This window comes from Primulina eburnea, chromosome 10, assembly GCF_022965805.1.
Source record: "Primulina eburnea isolate SZY01 chromosome 10, ASM2296580v1, whole genome shotgun sequence".
Taxonomy (NCBI): Eukaryota; Viridiplantae; Streptophyta; class Magnoliopsida; order Lamiales; family Gesneriaceae; genus Primulina; species Primulina eburnea.
In genome coordinates this window covers 7,442,539-7,466,093 of record NC_133110.1, presented here as the reverse complement: position 1 = coordinate 7,466,093, position 23,555 = coordinate 7,442,539, and the positions used below count along the sequence as shown (strand labels likewise).

General features: G+C 36.2%; 2 protein-coding genes across 3 annotated transcripts; one reads left to right on the top strand and one right to left on the bottom strand.

Annotated features, from left to right (window-relative positions):
* The first annotated feature begins 1,968 nt into the window (after window positions 1-1,968).
* LOC140803003 (beta-ketoacyl-[acyl-carrier-protein] synthase III A, chloroplastic-like) lies at window positions 1,969-16,359 on the top strand. Of its 2 annotated transcripts, XM_073158670.1 has the most exons (9): window positions 1,969-2,184; window positions 2,329-2,582; window positions 4,928-5,076; window positions 5,451-5,587; window positions 5,842-5,947; window positions 7,107-7,225; window positions 7,429-7,493; window positions 8,150-8,372; window positions 15,940-16,359. In XM_073158670.1, exons 2-9 carry the CDS (start codon window positions 2,401-2,403, stop codon window positions 16,159-16,161), a joined length of 1,203 nt encoding a protein of 400 aa, XP_073014771.1. In that variant the 5' UTR covers window positions 1,969-2,184; window positions 2,329-2,400; the 3' UTR covers window positions 16,162-16,359. The 2 variants fall into 2 exon arrangements, with proteins under 2 accessions (XP_073014771.1, XP_073014772.1); XM_073158671.1 differs by having other exon boundaries at window positions 1,969-2,582.
* Window positions 16,360-17,521: 1,162 nt separating this feature from the next.
* Window positions 17,522-22,540, bottom strand: LOC140803002 (NADPH--cytochrome P450 reductase-like). The gene is made up of 18 exons (XM_073158669.1): window positions 21,996-22,540; window positions 21,563-21,622; window positions 21,374-21,450; window positions 21,219-21,276; window positions 21,047-21,130; window positions 20,737-20,773; window positions 20,434-20,503; window positions 20,138-20,335; window positions 19,921-20,013; window positions 19,579-19,804; window positions 19,404-19,487; window positions 19,170-19,321; window positions 18,917-19,013; window positions 18,571-18,720; window positions 18,380-18,457; window positions 18,179-18,301; window positions 17,869-17,982; window positions 17,522-17,750 (listed from the first exon to the last, which is right to left on the bottom strand). The coding sequence occupies exons 1-18, from the start codon at window positions 22,347-22,349 to the stop codon at window positions 17,670-17,672; spliced, it is 2,136 nt and encodes a 711-aa protein (XP_073014770.1). The 5' UTR covers window positions 22,350-22,540; the 3' UTR covers window positions 17,522-17,669.
* Window positions 22,541-23,555: the final 1,015 nt, after the last annotated feature.

Genomic DNA, 23,555 nt, shown 5'->3' with positions numbered 1-23,555 from the left:
AGATTACTATTGACCTTTAGAAAACAGATTAATCAACCGTTATCAGTGGTGGTTCACGGAGAGTTGCTGGCTATTCGAGAAGGAGTGAACCTACTATACGAAAAGAATTTCAGAGATGTGCAGGTAGCAACCGACTCTCTATTAGCAGTGCAAGCAGGGTAGCAACCGACTCTCTATTAGCAGTGCAAGCAGTCACGGCTAATCATGAGAATCTTGGGTACGAAGATTTATGCGCAAAGTATATCAGACGAAGATTGCAGAAACCGATGGTTTCTGATTTCTCTCATATGTCTAGATCGACTAATAGAGTAGCCCATAATATGACTAGTTTTGCTGTTTCTTCTCCCACACCGTTTGTTTGGTTGAATGGGGAATTCCCTTCTTGATTGGTTCGACTTGTAATGGACGATATTCATCAATAAAGTTACAGGTTTTCCAGTAAAAAAAAAAAATTACAATTTTCTTGTTTTCTCAATTCCTTAAAATCATCGAAATATGCCTCTATCCATATCTACGTTCTTGAATTTATAAAATAAAGGCTAAACAAATTTTTATTTTTAATGATGATTAGTTATTAAAAAATATAAAAATAATTAGGTAAATATAAAATTTTATGCATGTGGATGATAGCCTCATAATCAGGTATGCTTATGGGACCCGATCAATCTGGAATTCCAAATCCAAACCGATATGATATTAAATTGGATCGAGTTTTTAAAATTGAATCCGGAACCATTTTTTTCGCCCGATTGAATCGGGTCTAACAAAATATTATTATTATTATTATTATTATTATTATTATTATTATTATTATTATTATTATTATTATTTTTCATAGATAATTTTTTAAAATGTAAATAAATGTTGAAAATGGAATGTCAAATTACTAAAATGTCTAATGAGTAGGAGGAAATAAAACTCTACGATAGGCTTCATATTATTGCTACGACCAATGCTAAAGGAATTGAAAAACACGAGCTAATAGGACAATAAATATTACATAGGGGTTTATGTGCTCTTAAGTGAAAATACAAGGGGATTGGCTGCAATTCTTCCACAAAAAAAAAAAAAAAAAAAAAAACTAATTCCAATTATGTGGATCCGATTCAATTTGATTCGGTTTCTAGTTGAGTTATACTTCTAATCCGATAAAGTCCAATCTGATATCCTATATGATTGATTCTATTATCCCGCAATCCGGTCCAATTTGATCCCGTGTAATCCCTACTCATAATATATCTAGATTATTATATATTATTAAGTGTGATATCCTTAGAGTAATTATATTGGCAAAAATTTGTGTGAGACAGTCTCAAAAGTCGTATTTGTGATACATGTCTTTTATTTGGGTTATCCATGACAAATATTACTTTTTATGCTAATAGTATTATTTTTTATTGTGAATATCTGTAGATTGACTCGTCTTACAGATAAAGATTCGTAATACTGTCTCACAAGAGACATACTCAACTATATTAGAGGACACAAAAATATTTAATTTCATAATTATCCTTCTTACCTTACTAAAAACCTCTTCAAGTCACTTCATATTTTACGTAAAAAAAAACTAAACAAATTTTTTTTTTTAAATCGAACATCTCTTCTAAATTGAAAATAATTTTATGTTAATTGTTTAATATTAGTTGATCACCTTGAAAATAATAATAATAAATGTAACACGTATACATCTTTTACCAAATAAAAAAATGACACGTTTTGAGGAATAGTGTAAAGTATTTAAAATGATATAAATAATGCATATATTTTTATCTTATTTTAATCTAGAAAAAGAAAATAATAACAAAAAATGAGAAACATAAGCAATAAACCAGCATTTATTCAGAAGAGTGAAATGGCAGATTTAGCCCACCAAGAGTCAAAGGCACAACAGCGGTTGAGGGGTAAAACAGTAACTTGGGTGAAAGAGAGGTGGACACCCCGCGCTTAACATGGCGGAAACACAGCTCTTCTCGACTCACTCAATCCCTCGAGAATGGAGATGCGAATTGCATGAGAGAAATGAGCCAAGCTCCCTTCCCTTCCCTTCCCAAAGACGAAGAAACATAGGGAAAAATTCTGTATCTATTCATCTCCTCGACATGCATTTGCATTTGTTCAACTGTGTCTGATGAGTAAGAGTGCAGGGAAAAAAAATTCATTGGAAATTTCGCCCATTTTTCTATTGTAATCTCCGGAAACCCCCAATGATTTTATTGTTCTTTCCGTCTATTGATTCTATTTTTTCTTTTTCTTTTCAATTTGACTTTTCTATTTCTTGTTTATAAAACACATTGATTTTTATTTTATTTTCTTTTCTTTTTTTAAAAGAAAAATAGTTACAAGCTCAAAGATCCCACATCTGTCAGTGTGTGATTCTGATAGAGGAAATCAAGAACCTCAATGGCGAATGCATCCGGGCTGTTTTCGCCAAATGTTCCTTGTGGTAGGAAGATATTTTCTCCACCTTTGGGGACTTCTCGATCTGGGATTTGGTTCTCCGAGGGAGTTTCCAGGAGATTAGTGTGTTCCAGCACTGCTCAGGGCGCAGAGAAGCTTACCCCTTCTGAACCTAGAGTTCCCAGGTAATCAATTAAATGCAAAGTTGAGATGTGGATTTTTCCATTTTGATCTTGTGGGTTTTGCTTTCCAATTGCTAAGAAATATTAAATGAGCGTCTCCTTTTTGGAGAAAATGAATTGTAAATTTTGGATGAATAGGGTTCTGACTTCTGCTAGGCTGTTGCTTGCTTGTTTAGGAAAGCGCGTGATGTAAAATTTGAATCTTTTGTTGATAATCATGTGTTAAGAAATTAAGTCACTACAAGTTGGATGTTTTTTGGGTGGTTTTTGTTAGTTGTAATAATTTCCAACAATTGAAAACAATGGAGGTTTAGTTGTTTTCATGCTATCTTTTGTGTGAATCTCATTTAGCACGTGAATATATATTGAAGGAGGAAATCTATTGATATTAATTGCTCATATTCTATGGAAGTATGTATTTTGGATAAATAATATGCAAGTAGATGAAAGGAAGATTCCAATAAAGTTTGCTATTATTTAAATCTTTTTTATTCTTCTATTATGGTGGTGTTATTAGTTTTTAAATGTAGATTCACACCACTTTGATGATTAGTTTTGGCTCATCCAAAGGCAAGAACTAATTTTTGTTACACCCATTTATATGACATGAAGCTGCCTAATGATCTGTCGAATATCCCCGTGACTTTACTCTACTTGCATGCTAATGTTCCTTGGTTTCTTTAATTGTGCTGCTGTTTTTCGATAAGTACTATCAATGATATTTTAATGAAGCTTGATGTTTTCTCTGTCCCCTTCCGTGTGATTTAGCTGGTTGCTTAGTGATGGAAGCGGAAATTTATATTCTGATGGTTAGTTACCACAATAACCAAAGAAACAACTAACATATACCATGGCTGTTGCTCGTTGCTCTATATGTTCTATTCATTAACTATTGCTGCTGCCTGCTGATCTGAGTCTCCTTTTGTTCTTCTTGTGCGTTCTGAATCCACTGCCATCCAAAAGAAACAAAAAAGTGATATCACTAATGAATTGAAAGAAAGGTAGGGCAAATGTGGTTGTTTTCCTGGTCTTCTAATTCTAGAGGTTAGATGTGCTAGCACGTCTTTTGAGCAGGACTGAAGTTGAAAATGTAAAATTTACTAATACAATGTAGATACCTCCCCATTCCTTGATGAAATAAAGTGTGAATTGTCAGCATTTATGATGGTTGGTGGATGCAGACTTAAATTGCCAAATATGGTAGCTAACAAATAGTGAAATGATTGTGGCATGCAAATCGACCGAAGAAAAATGATGATTGTGGCATGAAAATTGACTGAAGAAAAATTAAGTCGCGGCTCAAGTTTTCAATCATCCAATCGAAAGCTTTGTTCGAAGCAATCCCAAAAGTTTAGAGAGCATAGGAAAAGGAAAGAGGTTTTTCTTGAGTGTTAGAGATTATCTTAATTCTTACGTGAGTTAGAGAAAATATTTTCTTGATTTTATTCGAGGTTGAAATTATAAGAGATTGAGTGTTTTGTATTCACTAGTAAAATTTTTCCCAATAACAAAGATTTGTAGTAGCTCTGTGGACGTAGTCAATATTGGGTAAACCACATAAATCTTTGTGTTTTTGTTGATTATTTATTCTGTATTTTGGTACTATATTATTGTCATGGTCTCAATTGTTTGTGTAATCAATAAAAACAAAAGGTGATAATCACTAATGAATTGACAGGAAGGTAAGGCAAATGTGGTGGTTTTCATGGTCTTCTAATTCTGGCGGTTAGACGTGCTAGAATGTCAGTTGAGCAGGACTGAAGCGGAAAATGTAAAATTTACTAATACAATGTAGATACATCCATACCCCATTCCTGACTATTCAAATTAGCAGAAGTTAGTTTCCATCTGTTGATCTTTTATGTCTCCATTGTTGATTTTAAGTGATGCTTTGTATCTTCAAACCATTTCTTTCAACTTGGCTACATTCCACACTGAATGCGAGTTTTTATCCTTTGCATACTATCGATTGGTCAAATTTATGCTCTTAGATCTTGGTGACTTAAGCCATTGGTCTCAATTTAGTAACATGTGATCATTTTGTGCATATTCAATCCCCTTTTGCATGTGTTCATTGCTTTCAATCTGTTGAAAATCAACCTTTTCCTAGAATGCCTTGGCTTATGTTGACTAGTGAAGGGTTTTGAGAAGCACCTCACATACTATTTTGCACTTTTGCCGTCTTGGCCTTCTTGAAACACATATCATAAAATGCAGATTCGTGTATTCACCCTAGCTTAGTGATAATTCATATTGAAAGGATATTTTGCTTTTTCCCTCATTTAAAATTTCTCTGCTGTTTAAATGGAATAATGTACTCATTGATCGCCGATTTTAATTTTTTATAGGTTTGTTACCAAAGGCTGCAAGTTAGTTGGATGTGGCTCTGCAGTACCAAGTCTTCAGATATCTAACAATGACCTCTCAAAAATTGTGGATACTTCTGATGAATGGATATCTGTACGGACTGGAATTCGAAATCGAAGAATCATTTCTGGTGAGTTTTTCTTCCCCTAAGTTAATGCTTCCTTTTCACCTGAACTGAAGAGAGAGTCAGAATATTTGTGTTAGCGTTTGGCTTTTCTGAGGTGATATCTTTTAGCTCTTCAAGTGGTAAGGATGATTAGTCCTTTATATGTACATTTTAACATTAGTTTTAACCGTGGCGCCTGGACACTCGCTGTATCATGCTTTCATTTTGTGCAACTTTTTTGGACTAGGGAAGCTTTCCAAACAATGCTACATATTTGTTTGCCCTTGGCAGTCCAGTTTTGAGTGAAGAGAAGAAAAACTTCAGTTCACATGATATGTTTTCAAGTCTTTGAGTTGTATTTATGAACCAGTGTGTATCTTAGAAATATGCTGGTGTAGGAAAGGATAGCCTGGCTGCTTTGGCAATAGAGGCAGGTCGGAAAGCTCTCCAGATGGCCTTGGTTGATCCTGATGATTTGGATCTTGTGTTAATGTGTACTTCCACTCCCGAGGATTTATTTGGCAGCGCTCCGCAGGTACAAATTGTAGCAATATCCTAAATTATCGCTATTTTTTCTTCTTTTTTTTTCCTTATTATGATTGTAAGACAGAGCCCTGATCGTTTCCAATCTTCAATTTTTACGACCTTTTTAAAGCTTCATGATTCTCTTATATTTGATGATCATCATGCCATAGTATATGCATAACTATTTATTTATGATATATTATTTAACTTCATGAGCAATAGCATATTTGAGAATTCAAATGTGCTTCTGGCATTTTTTTCCAGATTCAAAAAGAGCTGGGCTGTAAGAATAATCCATTGGCTTATGATATAACGGCTGCCTGTAGTGGTTTTGTTTTGGGCCTAGTTTCTGCCGCTTGCCACATTAGAGGTAAAAACTCAGTTTCTTACTTAAAGATTGCAAAAATCAGTAACTTAATAAAGAGTCTGTTTGGTTCATCTTATAGATTGTTTAAAACATTTTGAGGAGGTTTGAAAACTTATACAATATCTGTAACTGTTTGGTCAGATTTTTTAAACAAGATATTGTAATGTTTAAACATAAGCTACTTTATGATCTTCAAAAACCAATAGGATCATGGCAACTTATCAGAATAGCCAAATAACCTAGATGCTTATCCTTGCATCTCATGTTAACCTCCTATCCTTCTTCCCACTCTATTTTTTTTTTCTTTCACCCTAGTTTACTTGTTTCTGCCACTTTTCAGGTGATTTTTTTTATGTTGACTTATTTTATCCCAATATTTTATTAACATAATTTTAAAATAAGATGTAAGAGCTTATAAGTTAGAGCCTATTAGTATTTGGCTAAGCTAATCTTACATATCTTACCAGATTTTAGAGCCTAAGATGTTTCAGTAGCTTATAAAGTCTTAGATCTTATTTTACAATTAAGCTATTAAAGTATCCGAATAAAAAGAGACATCCTAGAAAGAAAATAATTGGAAAACAAAATCTCAAGGGACAATGAATTTGACTATAATTTAGGATATACTGCTAATTTTTAATATTTTATTTTGTTATTTTGAATTAAAGCTTATATTATCTTTAGAAATAATTTGGTATTTTCTTCTTCTTGTTTTTTTAAATAGATCTTATAATCTCTTATTAGCTTTTTTTAGAAAAACAAAATATTTTTTCAAATACTTAATAATTAATATACACTAAAAAACATGTTATAAGTTCCTGAATATCTTTTAAATTTAATAGCCCTGTCTATTCTCTAATCCTTTTTTCTCACTATTTTCATTCTGTTCTACTCTCATGATTTGTTTCTCTACCCTTGTGGTAATTTCTTGACAACTTATTTTATCTAAACTGTTAAAAAATTTAATTTTAAAATGAGATGTAAGAGCTTATAAGTTAGTTAAATATCTTTTGAACTCTAAAACCTTATAGATGTTAAAGGTAATTTTAACCAAACAAGCTCTAAAACAGCTTATGAGATTTAAAAGTTATAAGATATTTAAGATAAGTTTAGTTAAATAGACTATAAGTTGCTTCATTATCGAAATCTGATTTATTGCTAGGTGGTGGCTTCAAAAATGTTCTTGTGATTGGAGCTGATGCACTATCTCGCTATGTTGATTGGACCGACCGAGGATCCTGTATTCTCTTTGGCGATGCTGCTGGTGCTGTGGTAGTACAGGTACCGTATCATATCATTTTCACACCATTTATCATCCCTTTTTCCTCTAAAAGAAAGAGAGTTTTAAGGAAATTATTGCAGCATGTCTTTTCCATTTATGTACAAATTTCTTCTTTTGCAACAGCAAATTTGATGTAGATAGTCTTGTATCCAGGTGACTACTTCCTTTAATACTCGTTATTTTTTCATGATCTTTTAATCAGGCATGTGACATAGAAGAGGACGGTTTATTCGCATTCGACTTGCACAGCGATGGTGAAGGGCAAAGGTACCTTTTTAACATCCTCTGGAAGAAATCTTTTCCTCTAGTTCTTCAGACTAGCTATGTGGTACACATGTAGTGTGTATGCTATAAATTTTTTGGTCTAAATCATTGTAGTTTATGTTATTAATCCAATCGGATATACCAAAATTTTAGAAATTTTTTCACTAAAAATGGAATTAACAAGTTTGGATCATGATATTTAATAACAAATTAAAATCTATTTCTTTGTAGATAATGAAAAAACAAAACTTTTTGTACAAAAATTAATTTGCGACTCACCATATAGACCACCGTTCACCAGCAAGGACAGTTGCACGTGCAATGCATGTGTGCTATCAAACATCTTGTGCCGGTGTCTGGTGTCGGTAACTTAATCTTATATGTCAAAAGTTAAACATAAATTAATTAAAATAAGGATGCATAAAAAATTTGAATGTAAACTCTAATTTTATCAATATCAATATGGCTAAAACATGTAAGCCAATTTTAATAATTTGAATCGATATCACACCAGGTATATAGTATAAATATAGATAATTCGATAAAGTAAACTTGGTTTAGTAAATTTAACAGATGGCACGCCAAAAAATATCCCAAGTTCATACTATTTATATTGAATAGATATATATATAAATTTAAAGTATTTTCGTCATTTCTAGACACTTAAACGCCACTATGAAGGAAAATGAAAAGGATCAAGCATTAGGGACTAATGGTTCACTCCTTGGACATCTACCAAAAGGGTCTTCATACTCCTGCATACAAATGAATGGTAAAGAGGTCTTCCGATTTGCTGTTCGTGTTGTTCCTCAGTCGATTGAATTGGCTCTACAGAAGGCAGGTCTTTCTGGGTCCAGTATAGATTGGTTGCTGCTTCATCAGGTATGTGTGTATTATATTGATTGTGCCTTGTCACTTAAAACAGATTAAATCAACTTTCACACAAGATGCATAAAGGATCTCGAGTCAAGAAAATTGAGTATTCCTTATCATACAAGCTGATCATATTCATATGTTTAGCCTATTGTAAATGAAAGTCGAGATAAAACACAATATACATAAAAAAAGTAAAAACTTGTTTGTACATCTGTGAAAAATGCTCAAATTATGGATGCATGCGCTCCCAAAGTAGTAGTTACATGTATGACCAAACTAGAGAAGCATGCCCTCAACAAATTGTAATTATGTAGACAACCCTTTGTATATTTTGAAATGTTTGCATTTAGCATGATAGTTGAATCAAAATGTCTAAATCTACCTTCCTCGGAAGAGAAAAAGACTTATGATGATGATTTTTGGAAACTGGATTTCGAGGATATAAGACTGATAGGGTAACCTTACAAACAATTCTCAATCTTGCCAGTCACACTACAATCGCTTGTTAAGTCAAAATGAAATTGTAGAATTGCGAGTTCCTTGAAAAGGCAATATACACAACAGCCCACTTGAGATGACTTTCATCCACTAATCAATATATGAGACTCTCGTTAGTACATGATTTAAGATTATGCCGTTGTTGAACAGTGAGAAAATAGTGAGAGAATTTTTTGAAAATGCTCGCTCCCTCTTTGTTTTTTAAATCTACCGGAGTCCTTCTTAGCCGTTTCCGTCTTGTCCTTCTTCTATCCTAGCCGCCGCCTTCCATTTCACCTTCGTCGACGGCCGTCGGCCGTCGCCGGTCCTTCCGCCTCTCTACTTTCCTCGCCTCTTCCGCCTCAGATTTTCTTTCTTTTCGCTTCTTCTGAGGTTTAGCATCTACTCTTTTTTCGTTCATCCGATTCTTCTTAGCTTTTCTTTTCCTGTTCGGTGCTGCTGGTTTGCTTTGAAGGATGTTTAATAGGAATTGCAGGCCCTTCTCTAACGCTCATTTGGCTTCTGGGTCAGCAAATCGAGACGTAGTAATTAAGATAGAACACAAAATTTTCTCGTTGAGATTGGGGAGTAGAGGAGGCTCGATTTGGTGGTCCGAACGTACTAGGAAATCATGTTACATGCTGGATTTTGATACAAAGGAGGCACAATGGATTCAACTGAGATTCTTAGATGCCATTAACTCTTCACAGCTCGAAAAGCCATTTTTCAGACTCAGAGGTCGGAATGCGGTGTTTACGGTACAGATCTTCGCTAATAAGAGAGGTAGGTTTCTGGAATTGTCCAAATATTGTCTTCATGGTAAGAAGCAAACTACCATCGTGCCCAGTGGGATTAAGTCTGCGGGTTGGAGAAATATAGCTACTTCGTTGGGAAAGCTGAGGTCAGGGAAATACCAGAACGTCATCTCTATGAACATTCAAGAGCCCAAATCAAGGAAGCTCTTTAACGATACATATAGAGACAACATGTTTCATCGGGATTTTCTTCGACAGAGGCAGAGTACACACGGTGTGAGAGGCAACTCGATTTCGACTAAGAAGTGGGAAGAAGCTCTGATTGTTACCAAAAGTAAGGTCACCGATTCTTGGGAAGACATTGAAAAGGCTCTTGGAAAATCAGCAAAACAGATAGTAACTCTATCTCCGTTTGAAGCAAACAAAGCGGTCTGGTGGCCTTCTAATAAAGATGATTATTCTTTTTATTTAAGACTTAATAGAGGCTTCTTTGATAAGGGAATTATGCTGGACTTCGAGGGTTGGAAGCAGGACATCAACTCGGCTTACATTACAGAGAAATGTTGCAATAGCTGGATTTCTATTTATGGGTTACCTTGGAATCTTTGGAGGGTGGATATTTTCAAAATTATTGGGGAACTCTGTGGAGGGTTGTTGGATATCAGTGCTCATACTCTTTCTGTTAGTGATCTCGAGGCAGCTAGAATTAAGGTGAAAGGCATTGAGGGAGGATTCATTAATACTAGGATTCACATCCCAATTCAAGGGGAGTTGAGAGAAATAAGTATAAGGGTCGAAAATTTTGACCCGATTGCTTATCAACATTACGATAAACGAACGTATGCTCAAGTTGTGGCGAATGGTAAGAGAACTTTGGCGGGATGGGGTGACAACAACATTCGCAGGATTCACACCTTTGAGGGGTGTAGTAGAGGAGATCGAAGTCCAGTAAATCAACGTACTTCAAATGAAAAAGGTCCAGCAGTAGACAATAACTCTGAAAAGATGCAACATGATCCTGTGGCTAACTCTATCAAGAAGGTTGACAGTAAGGTTTCTGCATCAAGGGAGCAGCTTCATCTTTCACCCAATAATAAGGAAGAATAAGATACAATGACTACTTCGACCAGGGAGAAACTTCATCTTTCACCCAAAATCAAGTGTGTTGAACATGCATCCAGTGCCGATAGTAAGGTGGTCAAAATACTTTCTAGAATTGTTCCTAAAGAAATGAATGAATTTCAACACTCACAGATCAACACGATGCCTGATACGCCAACAAAAAGACTGGACAATGAAGAGGAAGTGGTGAGCTCTAAAACAACTCTGCCAAAGTTTGAGAAAACTTACCAAAGAAGAAATAAGAGAGAGGATTCAGCTATCAGAGACAAAACCGACACTCAGGGGATTAATAATCAAATCATTAATAGCCCCATGAAGTCATTCTGTGATATGATCGGTACAGAAGATAAAGACGTCGAAGGTGCACTCGATAATATGTCGGAAGATGATTTCTTCTTCTCGGAAACGGATAGTCATGTGTCGGCAAGCTCGGAGAATTCTACCACATTGGAAGACAAATTGGAGGACTTGTCAGCTCTGTTCTCGTCGCCGAAAATACCTGGGGATTCAAAAATGCTACAAGATACGGTAATTGCTAGCTCCAATGTGGGACAGGTATTATCTGGAATTCACTCTTCTTTTCTCAATCATTCTTTCAAACTTCATTGTATCATCTCAGCGTCTTTTTCTTCTATGGGGTTGTCTAGTGGATTTTTAGGGAGGGGGGCTAATTTAATCGATGTTAAGCCGGGCTTCGAAATAGGAATCCAGGAAGTGGACTCGATGGGTTATAAAACTATAAAAGTGAATCAGCCAATGGATTTGTTGAGAAGGACCCAATGGACAATCGCGGGGCAGGGGATAATGAGCCTAAGTGCAAATTGAGCAAGGAATTAAATAAGATAAAGAGTGATGTCAACTATGACAGATGCTCTACTTCCAAGGGATTCACGGTCTCAGTATGAAAATTTTATCATGGAACATACGAGGTGGAGGGTCAGCAAATAGGAGAGAATTAATAAGGAATGTCATTCGCACTGAAAAACCAGACGTTGTGGTACTACTGGAAACCAAAAAAGAGAGGGTGGACAGACATTTTGTGGCTAGCATTTGGAAATCGAGATTTGTAGAATGGGCAAGTCTACCGTCAGTGGGAAGAGCGGGGGGCATATTAGTTTTATGGGATCCTAGGGTGGTGGTAGTGGGTGAAAATTTGATAGGAGACTTCACGGTATCGATCGAAATTTGCGGACATGCGGAAGCAAAATGGTGGTTCTCTGCAATATATGGGCCAGTTAAACCGAGAGATAGAGAATTTCTGGGATGAATTAGCAGGACAACATTCGATTTGTGGTGATTCGTGGTGTTTGGGAGGAGATTTCAATGTGGTTAGGAGTACGGACGAGAAACTTAATAGTCATTCGAGAACAACTAGTATGAGATGCTTCGACAGTTTGATTGAAGAATTAAATTTAATCGATCCACCACTTCTGAATGCCAAGTACACTTGGACCAATTTTAGGAATCAACCAATTTGCTGCCGTCTTGACAGATTCCTCATCACTAAGGGATGGAAAGAGATGTTCCAGAATTACAGACAGAGGGTGCTACCTAGAATCACCTCCGACCATAATCCACTATTGTTTGACACTTGTATTTTACGTTGGGGACCTAAACCTTTTAGGTTCGAAAATGCCTGGTTATCACATCCGCTCAAGACATGGTGGAATGGTGGAAGATACCAAGGGTGAGAGGGATACAGCTTTATGACTAAACTGAAAAAGATCAAAGCGGAAGTAGCTACTTGGAATAAAGAGGTTTTTGGAAATGCGGATCTTAAAATTAAAGAACTGTCAAGTGACATTAAAAGACTGGATGAATTAGAGGAGTCAGGGAGGTGGTCTGAGACATTAAAAGAGGAACTGAAAAATTTGAAAATCGAGTTGGAAACCAATATGATAAGAAGAGCACAAATCCAACGTCAAAAAGGAAAAATTAAGTGGATGAGGGAAGGGGACCATAATTCGAAATTTTTTCATTCTCTACTCAGTGATAGAAGGAACAAAGCAGTGATTGATGTTGTGGAAAAGGAGGATGGATTGAGAGTCACTGACGAATCACTCATTGAAGAGGAAATCATAAGTTTTTACAGGAGATTGTATAAGAAAAGAGAAGAAGGACAGGGAGATTTTGTAGGAGATGCCGTGGAATTAATAGGAATGGACTGGTGTGCGATAGATCAAGTACAATCACAAGAGTTGGAGACACCATTCACTGAGGAAGAGAAAAAAAAATCGGTTTTTGAGAGTGATGGTTGTAAGGCACCGGGCCCAGATGGATTCACACTGATTTTTTATCCACAAAATTGGTATACGGTTAAAGACGACTTACTAAGGGTCCTTACTGAATTTTCCAGAAATGGAACGGCGTAACAAATGAGACATACATCTGTCTTATACCGAAAAAAAAGGAAGCGTCGAGGATAACGGATTTCAGACCAATTAGCTTAATTACGAGCTTATATAAAATCTTGGCAAAAGTCTTGACGAATAGATTGAGAAAAGTCATTGGTGCAACAATCGAAGAAAATCAATGTGCTTTCATTAAGGGACGACAAATATTGGACTGTTGTTTAGTCGTCAATGAGGTGGTAGAATTCTATCGAAGGAAAGAAAAGAAGGGATGGGTGTTCAAAGTCGACTTCGAGAAAGCATATGATAGTGTTGACTGGAAATTTCTTGATTGGGTAATGATGAAGAAAGGTTTTGGAAGCAAGTGGACGAAGTGGATAATGGGATGTGTTTCGAGTGTTTCCTACTCAATCTTTATTAACGGCAGGCCAAGGGGGAAAATTAAAGGGGAGCGAGGTCTTAGACAAAGGGATCCACTCTCACCTCTACTCTTCAATTTGGTAATAGATGTTCTGGGACGAATGGTCGACAAAGCCAAGTTCGATGGAAAAGTTAAAGGATTCGAAGTAGGTATAAACAATGAACATATAACTCACCTTCAGTTCGCAGATGACACTATATTTTTTGCAAATTCTAGACAGCATTTGTTGGAAATTATAAACATTCTGAAATTCTTTTGCAAGCTCTCGGGTCTCAAGATTAACATGGAAAAAAGTATGGTTGTGGGTTTGCTCATTGATGACGAGGAAACAGAGGTAATGGCTTGTATTATTGGGTGTAGGAAAGGTGCCTTCCCAATTAAATATTTAGGACTGCCGTTGGGAGGCAATCCATTGAAAATGGAATTTTGGGATCCAGTGATATCGATTATGAAAAGAAGACTAGCCAACTGGAAAAAATCTTTTTATCTAGGGGGGGGGAGACTTACATTGATCAAGGCTGTGTTGAGTGCATTGCCGTCTTACTTTATGTCCATTTTCAAAGTTCCGCATAAGGTGGAGATTATTATGGAAAGATTGATGAGAAACTTCTTGTGGGATGGACCGGATGGTGAGAAACATTGTCATGTGGTGGGATGGGAACAAGTGTGTAAACCGATGGTGAATGGGGGTCTGGGAGTGGGTAGTATTCGACTCAGAAATATATCACTTCTCGGCAAGTGGTGGTGGAGAGCTTCGGTGGATAGGATGGTTATGTGGAAGAGAGTTATTACTAGTATCTATGGTACCCATGACAATGGATGGGATTTGGGGATAGCTGGGATCTCTACTTTCAAAAGTCCATGGAAAGGAATTTCTAAATCGTTCCCGGCTTTCAATCGATTGGTTAAGGGGGTGCTTAAGGAGGGTAATTTTATTCGGTTTTGGGAAGATAATTGGGTGGGAGGGGCTCCTTTCTGTATTCGCTTTCCTTCGTTGTTTGCCATCTCGAGTCTTAAAAATAAATTTGTTTCAAACTTTGTCGAGATTGTCATCAGGGATGGGATAAATGATCAGCGTTGGGACATAAGATTTAGGAGAAATCTGAGTGTAGAAGAGGAGAGTGAGTTTACAGAGTTGTTAGGTGTCTTACATAATGTTCATTTAGAGATGGGGGTAGATGATTATAAAATTTGGTTGGGGGACTCCTCGGGGATATTTTCGGTCAAATCTTACTATGCATCATTCTTCAATTCCAGTAATCCTTTTCCTACATCATATTATTGGAATATATGGAAAATACCTGTCCCGCCGAGGGTGCAAGTATTCTCGTGGATTGTGGCGTTGGACAAACTTCAAACTTGCGATATGTTACAAAGAAGATGGCCAACACGTGTCTTACGCCCTCTTTGGTGTTGCCTATGTCGTTGTGCCGAAAAGAATCAAGATCACTTGCTCATTCACTGTCATTACAGTATTCAGATTTGGTATAAGGCGTTCAAGGAATTGAATTTGGTGTGGGTAATGCCGGCAAAGTCTAAAGAGATGTTCAGAGTCGAACCAAGCTTACATAATGGAAGGAAGAATCAACGGTTCTGGTATACCATCGTCCAATGCATCTTTTGGTCGATTTGGGTGGAAAGGAATAACAGAGTATTCGAAGACAAAGAGGAGACGGTTGAAGAGCTATGGGACAAAATCAAATTCAGAGTGGCAAGTTGGGCGAACTTACAGAAAGATTATAAACACATAAGTGTCTCGGAGTTATATAGGGATTGGAATTTTATTTTCGATTAGAATCGGTGTTGTAGTGGCTCGGAGTTTTATCGCATAGCGGATATCTTATCTGCCTAATGTATTGTAAACCTTAATATTTTAATAAAATATGTTTCTTATCAAAAAAAAATATATGAGACTCTCTCTTTAATCTAACCCATAATTTAGATTCAAAATACATTGTCAACCTTTTCCAGTTGGTAGCCCTTTCTTTCATCGCCCACTCTGTTGTGTCAGTTTTTAATGAAAGCAACAATGTTAAAATATGAGATATGGAGATGATAGCTCAACCCCAGAAAAATTAGTATATCCTCTCAATATAAGCTACACCACAATTACTGTGAAGCTGATACGAAATCGTGCTATCTTTGTCATTTTGACATATTTCAGGAGAATGAAATGTATACCATACAGTATGCATTTACATTTTCATTGAATTCACATTGCACTTGTGGAAAACTTCCCAGACTTTAAAAATGATTTACAAAGTGCATTACCAATTTGGTGACATGCTTTGCTAGGAAATTTGACTTCGGATTTTCTTGAAAATCTTTGAGATACGTTTTACTCTTCATTTTACCAGTACATCTAGTTCTACGGTTTTCTCAGTATTAGAATGTATTATACCCATATGTCGACGAGACTAACCAGCAGAAGAAACTTGTTTGTGCAGGCAAATCAGAGAATTATCGATGCAGTAGCCACACGTCTTGACTTTCCATCAGAACGAGTCCTATCAAATCTTGCAAACTATGGTAATACAAGCGCTGCATCAATTCCATTGGCGTTGGATGAAGCTGTGAGAAGTGGGAAAGTGAAAGCCGGTCATACAATCGCAACCGCTGGTTTTGGAGCGGGTCTTACGTGGGGCTCTGCCATCATTAGATGGGAATGATCAACTGTCCAGAAAGAAGGGGATTTGAAAAATCGATTTTGTAAGTTTTAATTTATTTTTTTTGTCTCCTAATTTTGTTTCTTGTACTAATTTATCAAGTGGTGCGATGGCACAGTCTCCTTCTGCGCTCCTTTTGTTTTGTCTTTGGTATTTCTTGAACTGCAATGACATCAATAATGTTCATTCTTTTTGCCCTCATATTTTGACTTTGTTCCTGTAAGTGATGTTTGGTTGGATTTTTATCTAATTCCAACTAAAAATTATTATATGACTAATAATATGGGATAATACCCTATTTAGTTCCACATTTATTATCTCGTTTTTCAATTGTCCCGATTTAGTCCTTCATTTTGTGTAGTGTTTCTCGATTTAGTCCCGAACTCAATTTTTTTTTTTTTGTTTTTCAACTCTTCATTTATATTGTATCTAATTGGATATATTAAATGATTTATGTGTGTGCGTTTCATTTAGTTTAAAAAAAAGAAAAAGAAACTACGGTCTTCGATTGAATTGATCATGAATAGTACGACACTGACTCGACTCAAACTCAAAAGCTTAGTATATCGTTTATTTACACAAGTATTTTTATCATAATATCTATTTCGATTATTTTATATTAATTCGCTTGTTGAAAAAGAATATGATTTGTTCAATCAAGAAGAATTTTAAGTAACTTTTTCATCGTTTGTTAAACAAAAAAAAAAATTGCATGAATTTGTCGATAACTATAATTTTTGTTCTTAAATAATAATGCTCATTCTTAGATTTAATCGATTTTATATCTACGTAATGTCATTAGTTTAATTTTATGGAATCTGCTATTCCTAAAATGATTTGTATAGTGAATAGTTGAATTTTTTTAATCTATTTTTTTATTTTTTTATTATACAATGGTAAAAACTAAAATATCTATCCTTTTTGCTAAAAAAAAAAAAGGGATTTGGGTTAATTAATTATAACATTCTTTGACTAAAAACACATTGAATGATAATTTAAATTTGTGTGGAATCATTGTCCCAACTCCCAAACCTACCACTACCAGATATCCAGTCTTCTAATCAATTATTATTATTTTAAAAAAATATATAAAATTTTTATTTAAAAGGCTCAGCAGCACGTGCCAAAAGACCCGGTCGAGCACAACACAACCCTTAGATCAGTATAAAAATTGACAAAAACTTGTGTTAGACGATCAGATCTTTTATTTTATGATAATTTATCTGTCTCACGAAATACAACTTAATTATTACATTTGGTTCCAATAATTTAAATGTTATTAATATGATAAAATATACAATAATTATTACATTTTCGTAGAATTACAATATCCATCGATGACTATGACAAAAAAGAAAGAGAGAAAAGCAAAAAGAATCACGTGGAACCAACTAATAATATACAACACTCAAAAAGTTTCCCTTGCCCAATTGGGTATGCAACAAATAAAAAATACTTGTCAAGTTTGATCTTTCTAATCTGTTTTACGACTGGGCTGGCTGACGAGATTTTCACCATACGTCGCGCAAATATCTTCCTGTCATTTGCAGATTCTTCACCATGCTCTCAGCTTTGGAGCTGTCCACAGATCCCTGAAAACGTAATTTGTGTTTAGAAACCGAGCATTTGCCTCCAGTACCCAAGAATTGCACTAAAGTTGGAAAAGAGAGAACTCGTGCGGGCAGCCAAATGTCATGCATAAATACACACCTGTTCTTGGACGATGGTGTGGAGAGTTCGATGGACATCACGAGCCATGCCTTTCGCATCACCACATACGTAAATATGTCCTCCCTCTGATATTACATTCCAGACATCTGAGGCCTGTCGATCACATATAATGTAAACATTTATAGGTGTTATCCAACTAAATTATAAGTAGCCCCGTATGAGCTAGTGCAGAAGAGAAGGTTGATTTTAACACATTTGGAGCATAACGCAGTGGGAAAACATCAAATCGATACAAAACTTTCGAGATTGAAGCAACTGTTGAAAATGGATGTCGAAAATAATTGCATACTTTTTGTGCCAACTTGTGCTGCACATATTCTTTGGTTGGTCCCTCGCGTGAAAATGCAAGAACGAGCTCTGAAATTACTCCAGCTTCGACAAAGTTGTTCAATTCATCCTCGTAAATGAAGTCCTGGAGATGACGCGAGTTAATGTGGCATAAATTTATTGGGAGTAAGAACATTTTACAGGTGCTCAGTGAACTACTAACCATCTTTCGGTTCCTGCATCCAAAATATAATACGGCGGGACCAAGTTCAGCCCCAGATTCTCTCAGAGCTAATCTTTCCTGTTAACATAAATAAGCACTTATGGCATAATCATTGGAATAGAAAACCAATAGTTTGAGTATGTAAACAAGATTACAGAGGCTAACTGCACGTGAAATATTTTTACACAAACCTGTAGGAAACCCCTGAATGGGGCCAAGCCAGTCCCAGGGCCGATCATTATTATGGGTGTTTTAGGATCAACAGGTAGCCTGAAGTTCGAAGTTCTAACAAAAATTGGCGCCCAACTGCAATCGCTGCTTTCCTCCAAAGGCACAGCATTCTTAAAGGAATGAAAAAACTAAGATCCAAGAAACAGCTACCAAAAAAGATTATGCCCCACCAAACGAGGGATAAAGTATGTGCACCGCATGGCACCATCTACTGGTGGGTTAACACAATAACTGACTTTTTTGCATCTCAAGGAAATTAACTAAAGACTGAAGCATATAACCTTATCTCAAGAACGAGAAACATACCTTCATCCATGTTGAGCTGACACCCTTGTGAATTCTTCCTGAGGGCATTTTATCATAAACTAATGCACAAGTTACATGGATTCTTGATGGTGCAATCCTGGAAAACAATAGGAGAAAATGAGATCCTGAAGATTTGTCAATATAACGACAATTTGCACAAATTACCAACTTATATTGTCGCTAGAATTGCATTCCATATAGCAATTGCAGCCTCCAAAAGTAGATAAAAAGGAATGGTAAGATAAACACTCACTTTGGGGACGATGAGATAGAGTAAAATCTGGCCTGCAGGCGTGGAGCAACTGCTGCAAAGAAAACACCGAGAGGAGGCTTGGCAGAGGGGAAATCTGCCATGATCTCGAGTAAACTTCTCTGACTTGCAATCACATACTGTGCATATTCCTCCTGAAGATAACATACATTAATAATCATAAGAAATTCGATCAGGGAAAGCATTTGTTAAAAGATGGAATCAAATGTATCCAACCTTTCCATTAGGGGAAGAAAGGTGCCTGAGTCGATCGGCTTCACTGGAGTCCGAAGCATAAGCTGCTAATGCAAGTAAAGCAGACTGGAACAGCAGACACATATGAGCCAAAATTTCAAGTAACATAAAATAAAATTAGAGAATACGAATATGATGTTACGGTGATTAATTGAACCTTTTTGGGAGCACTCAAAAGATCAGCATATCGAGTCAGTGCTGTTCTTAAAGTGCATGGTGGGAAGGGAGGTAGCAAAGAGCCACCACTGAGGGGTGTGCCATCCTCTTTATTAGCATGAATTGAGAAGTATGTCTGTGAGGGCAAATTTAGTAACCGTTCTGCTTCCTCCACAGTTTCAATCAAATTCTCACAGTAAACACCAACATGGTCCCCCGTTTCATACCTGTGAATAGAGAAGTTTTCAGTTCAACAATTAAGCTTTGTTATTTCGAAATTTCAAGAGGGCATTCAGAATTTCTGAATACGAAATGGGCCAAATTACATATATCAGAAACTTACGCGAGTCCAGTGCCAGATATGTCAAATTCCAAGTGAGTGCAAGAACGATCTGAAGCAGGAGTATGAATCTCTTTCCTTCTAGCGACATTTGATCTTCAAAAAAAAAAAAACAAGACATAAAAAATGTTTAGTACAAGGGGAGAGCTGCCCACATTCAAATTATACAGAAAACACAGTCCAAAAGGAAAAGAAAAGTGAATAGAAACAAGCTCATTACCGGCAGGGATGCTGAGCATCATAAACGGCATTATGATTGATATGGCCATTGGCTGAGCCGTTCTCCAAAATGGATCCATCTGTTTGGTCATGGAATACAACACGATACTCCAAAATTGTAGCAGTATATGGTGTAGTAGCAGTTGCATCATCCTCATCACAAAGTAATGCATCCAACTCAGGCCATACCAACTCACGCCTGCATTACTTCCGAATTAAAACATTTTGAAAAATTATCTGAGAATGTTACAGATGGCACAATTTGGTCGATTTGACATCTAATCAGGAATCCATTACCATGCAGTAAAGTCATCTTCAATGCATTGATCGTCGTCCCCGAGACCCACTGGGCCGAGCCTCTTTCCACCTGAAAAGGACATATGGTGGTAACAGATGGAAAACAAAATAGCACAAAACCAAGAAATGGTCCTTCGGCGAGCCTGAGTTTTCCTTCAAATTCTTTTTTTTTAAAAAAAATTTAAAAATAGAAAGACATAATGACGTGCATCTTTGAGGACAAAAAGCGTCTCTAGCATCACTCAACATCCCAATTTTAATCCAGAAGCTAAATAAAAGTAAATTTCCCAAAGAAACAAATACCTTGCTCAGAGAATATGCCGTCTACCACTTTAGCAATCTGTTAATCAAATGACGAACAATATGTAACATCAGGCAACATATATAAGAGGGAGAAAAGCAACATTATCCTATCAGCCGGGGAAGACCAATCAGGGGCAATGGGGCGATTTTTCCATTCGATGGATTTTTTAAATTTAAAAAAAAAAACAATTCAATGTGCAATTTTTAAGGAGATGCGAGTTCAGTTTGGTCGCCCATCCTTGCAACTTTTCGGTTCACCGCTGCAATGCCAGCATATGCACGCATGAATGTAAAAAATCTAGGTACAGACCTTGTTGAAATGCTCATATTGCCTGTTCCCAAGCCCAAATATGCCATAATGAAGATCCTTAATCCATTCTCCTCTCTCTTTTCCCTACCCGAAAAAATCTTTGAAATCAATCCCAAATTTCACGCTGTACACAGAAACCTGAAGAAACTATTAAATTCAGCGCTTTTTTTACCTCGGTAAACCACTTGTAGAACCTAGCCGCGTTGTCGGTGGGCTCACCATCTCCATATCTGAAAACAACCACCACTCAACCAACTCAATAAATCGCATGCACGCAAAAGGGTTCTAAGAATCCGTGTTTTGTTAAAAAAATATGAATAAACATACGTGGCCAGGAAAAAGAAGGCCACAGTTTCCTTCTTCAGCTTCTCCTCGTACTCTTCGTCGTCCGCAGCATAATCATCCTATACAAATAAAAAAGATAAAGAGGCAACCACAAAAGAAGAAGTAGACAGAAGATGAAAGTTCCTAAAAAGACCCAAAATTTTTGTTCCAAAACAAAGTTAAAAAACTGACCAAATCAACCACTTTAAACTTGGCCTGCTGATATCTTGCTTTGGCTTCTTCTGCAAGCGCCTATATTCAACACTGAAAATCAACCATTTATTAACTTAGAATAAGAAATAATGAACAAATAAAAGAATTATCACCAGATCATCACGGCCAAGTAAAACATCATAGCAGAGAGATCCAAATATCAATTTTTTTACAAAATGGCGAGTCCTCCAAACTATTTCAAATGATTAACTAGACAATTCTTGTAGCCTCAGAAGTAATATTCATAATTTTTAGTGAATCATACATTTCAAGGCATGAAAATTCCAAAGATTCCTATGATCCCCCTTTCCCTTTCAAAGATCCCAATGAAATGTCAAAATTTTCTCACTTTTGTTTTTCCATTTTTGGTCAAAGCAATTTCGAACAATAAAAAGTAAAACCCCCTTTTTACCTTAGCAAAGCCTTCAGCCGTACCAGTCTGGGTTCCGAAAAATATGGTAACTGTCTTCTTCCCATCATCAACTTCCTCCGGCTCCAGGATCGCCTTCGGAACCACCAGCTTCAGCGGCTCTACCGCCTTCTTCGCCGATCCGCCAACACGCCGCCAAAGAAACACCACTACGCAGCCAATGAGCACCGCAATGGAGGTAGAAAGCACCATCATCAGGTCCCTATTCTCCACCAGCATCGTCAACACCGCCGGCTGTGCCACCTCCGACGACCCATTTAGTTTCTCGAGCTTCACTCCCTTCAACAAAGCAGCCATCAAATCAAACGGCGAGAGCCTTTCCGAAGTGGGTTCCATGTATTCAAGGTAGACTTCCAAACTAACACAGAGTTATGAAACCTTCGACTTGGGAAAAAAAAAAAAATCAACAAAAATGGGGGGGGGGGGGGAAATGATTGGTTCGTGCCTCCCAGAGTCCCTCCCTCCGAAGATATATTCTTTTTCTGGTTGAAAGCGCGTTGGAGAGAGACTGAATTCTTGTTGAAAGAAGAAAGGTGTGATCTTTATTTATAGGCGGAGAGGGATGGGAGGGTGGCAAGCCTCCCGGTTAATCCACTTAACACTAGCTAACCATGGTTAGTGTTGGCAAATTTTAATTAACAATAATATCAATTCACCCCTCTAATTTTATGGAATAATAGTAAACATACACACACAATATGTCCAAGTACTTTTATTTTTTTTTACTTGAATTATAGGGAACGGTGAACTATCAAGAGGTTAGAATTTAATCTCTTCATGTCTTTGTTATCTCGTTTTTGAGTCTATCATACAATATTTGTCCAATATGATTTACATGATTAACGTAATTTGCATGATATTTTGTTGACATTTTTGATTTACTCAGAACACACCAAAAATGACAGCTCCGGGTTCTCAAAATTATAAAAAAAATTACATTACATTTTTATCTAAATATAAGTTTATATTTAATTATAATAAATTTGTATATGAAATATATTAGATTAAAGTAATTTTTATTTAAAGTTTTGTATTTTTAAAATCGCTAATTTATTATTGATTATGGGATAAGAGTATTTTGGAGAAAAAAATTTGCACCACATAAAATACCAAAAGTGATTACTATCCATGTCTCAACCTTAATAATAGTAGTAATAGATACATACGTAAACCTTTTCTATTTATTAATTAAAGTAATTAAATTCACAATAAAATAGTGATTATATCCAAATCATTAATTTTAATAACGATTATTAATTTTGCAAATTATTTTTTTTACTACAAAACATGTTAAGGAATAACCCCTCAACCTTTTGTATTCTCGAAAATGCCCCTTTCTGTCTCCTCTCTGATGACCATATCCAAGAGAAAATGCGCTCGAGTCTCTCGTCATCGTCTACGTCATCTGCTGCATCCCACTACCATAAACGTGTTATTTACAAAGTGAAATTTGACTACAAAAAATGTTATAAAATATCAACTGACAAAATCTAATGTTTTTTTAACCCACCTATTCTTTACTAAGCAGCAAATATATCAAAT

Bases quoted from the DNA above. Each gene is read 5' to 3' on its own strand.
- LOC140803003 (XM_073158670.1), top strand. From the start codon at position 2,401: ATGGCGAATGCATCCGGGCTGTTTTCGCCAAATGTTCCTTGTGGTAGG. The intron at 5,077-5,450 runs GTGAGTTTTTCT...ATGCTGGTGTAG, and splicing joins AAATCGAAGAATCATTTCTG to GAAAGGATAGCCTGGCTGCT. The intron at 7,494-8,149 runs GTACCTTTTTAA...CGTCATTTCTAG, and splicing joins AGCGATGGTGAAGGGCAAAG to ACACTTAAACGCCACTATGA.
- LOC140803002 (XM_073158669.1), bottom strand. From the start codon at position 22,349: ATGGAACCCACTTCGGAAAGGCTCTCGCCGTTTGATTTGATGGCTGCT. The intron at 20,774-21,046 runs GTCTGTACCTAG...TTTGATTAACAG, and splicing joins AATATGAGCATTTCAACAAG to ATTGCTAAAGTGGTAGACGG. The intron at 20,014-20,137 runs GTAATGAGCTTG...TTTTTTTTGAAG, and splicing joins GATGCTCAGCATCCCTGCCG to ATCAAATGTCGCTAGAAGGA.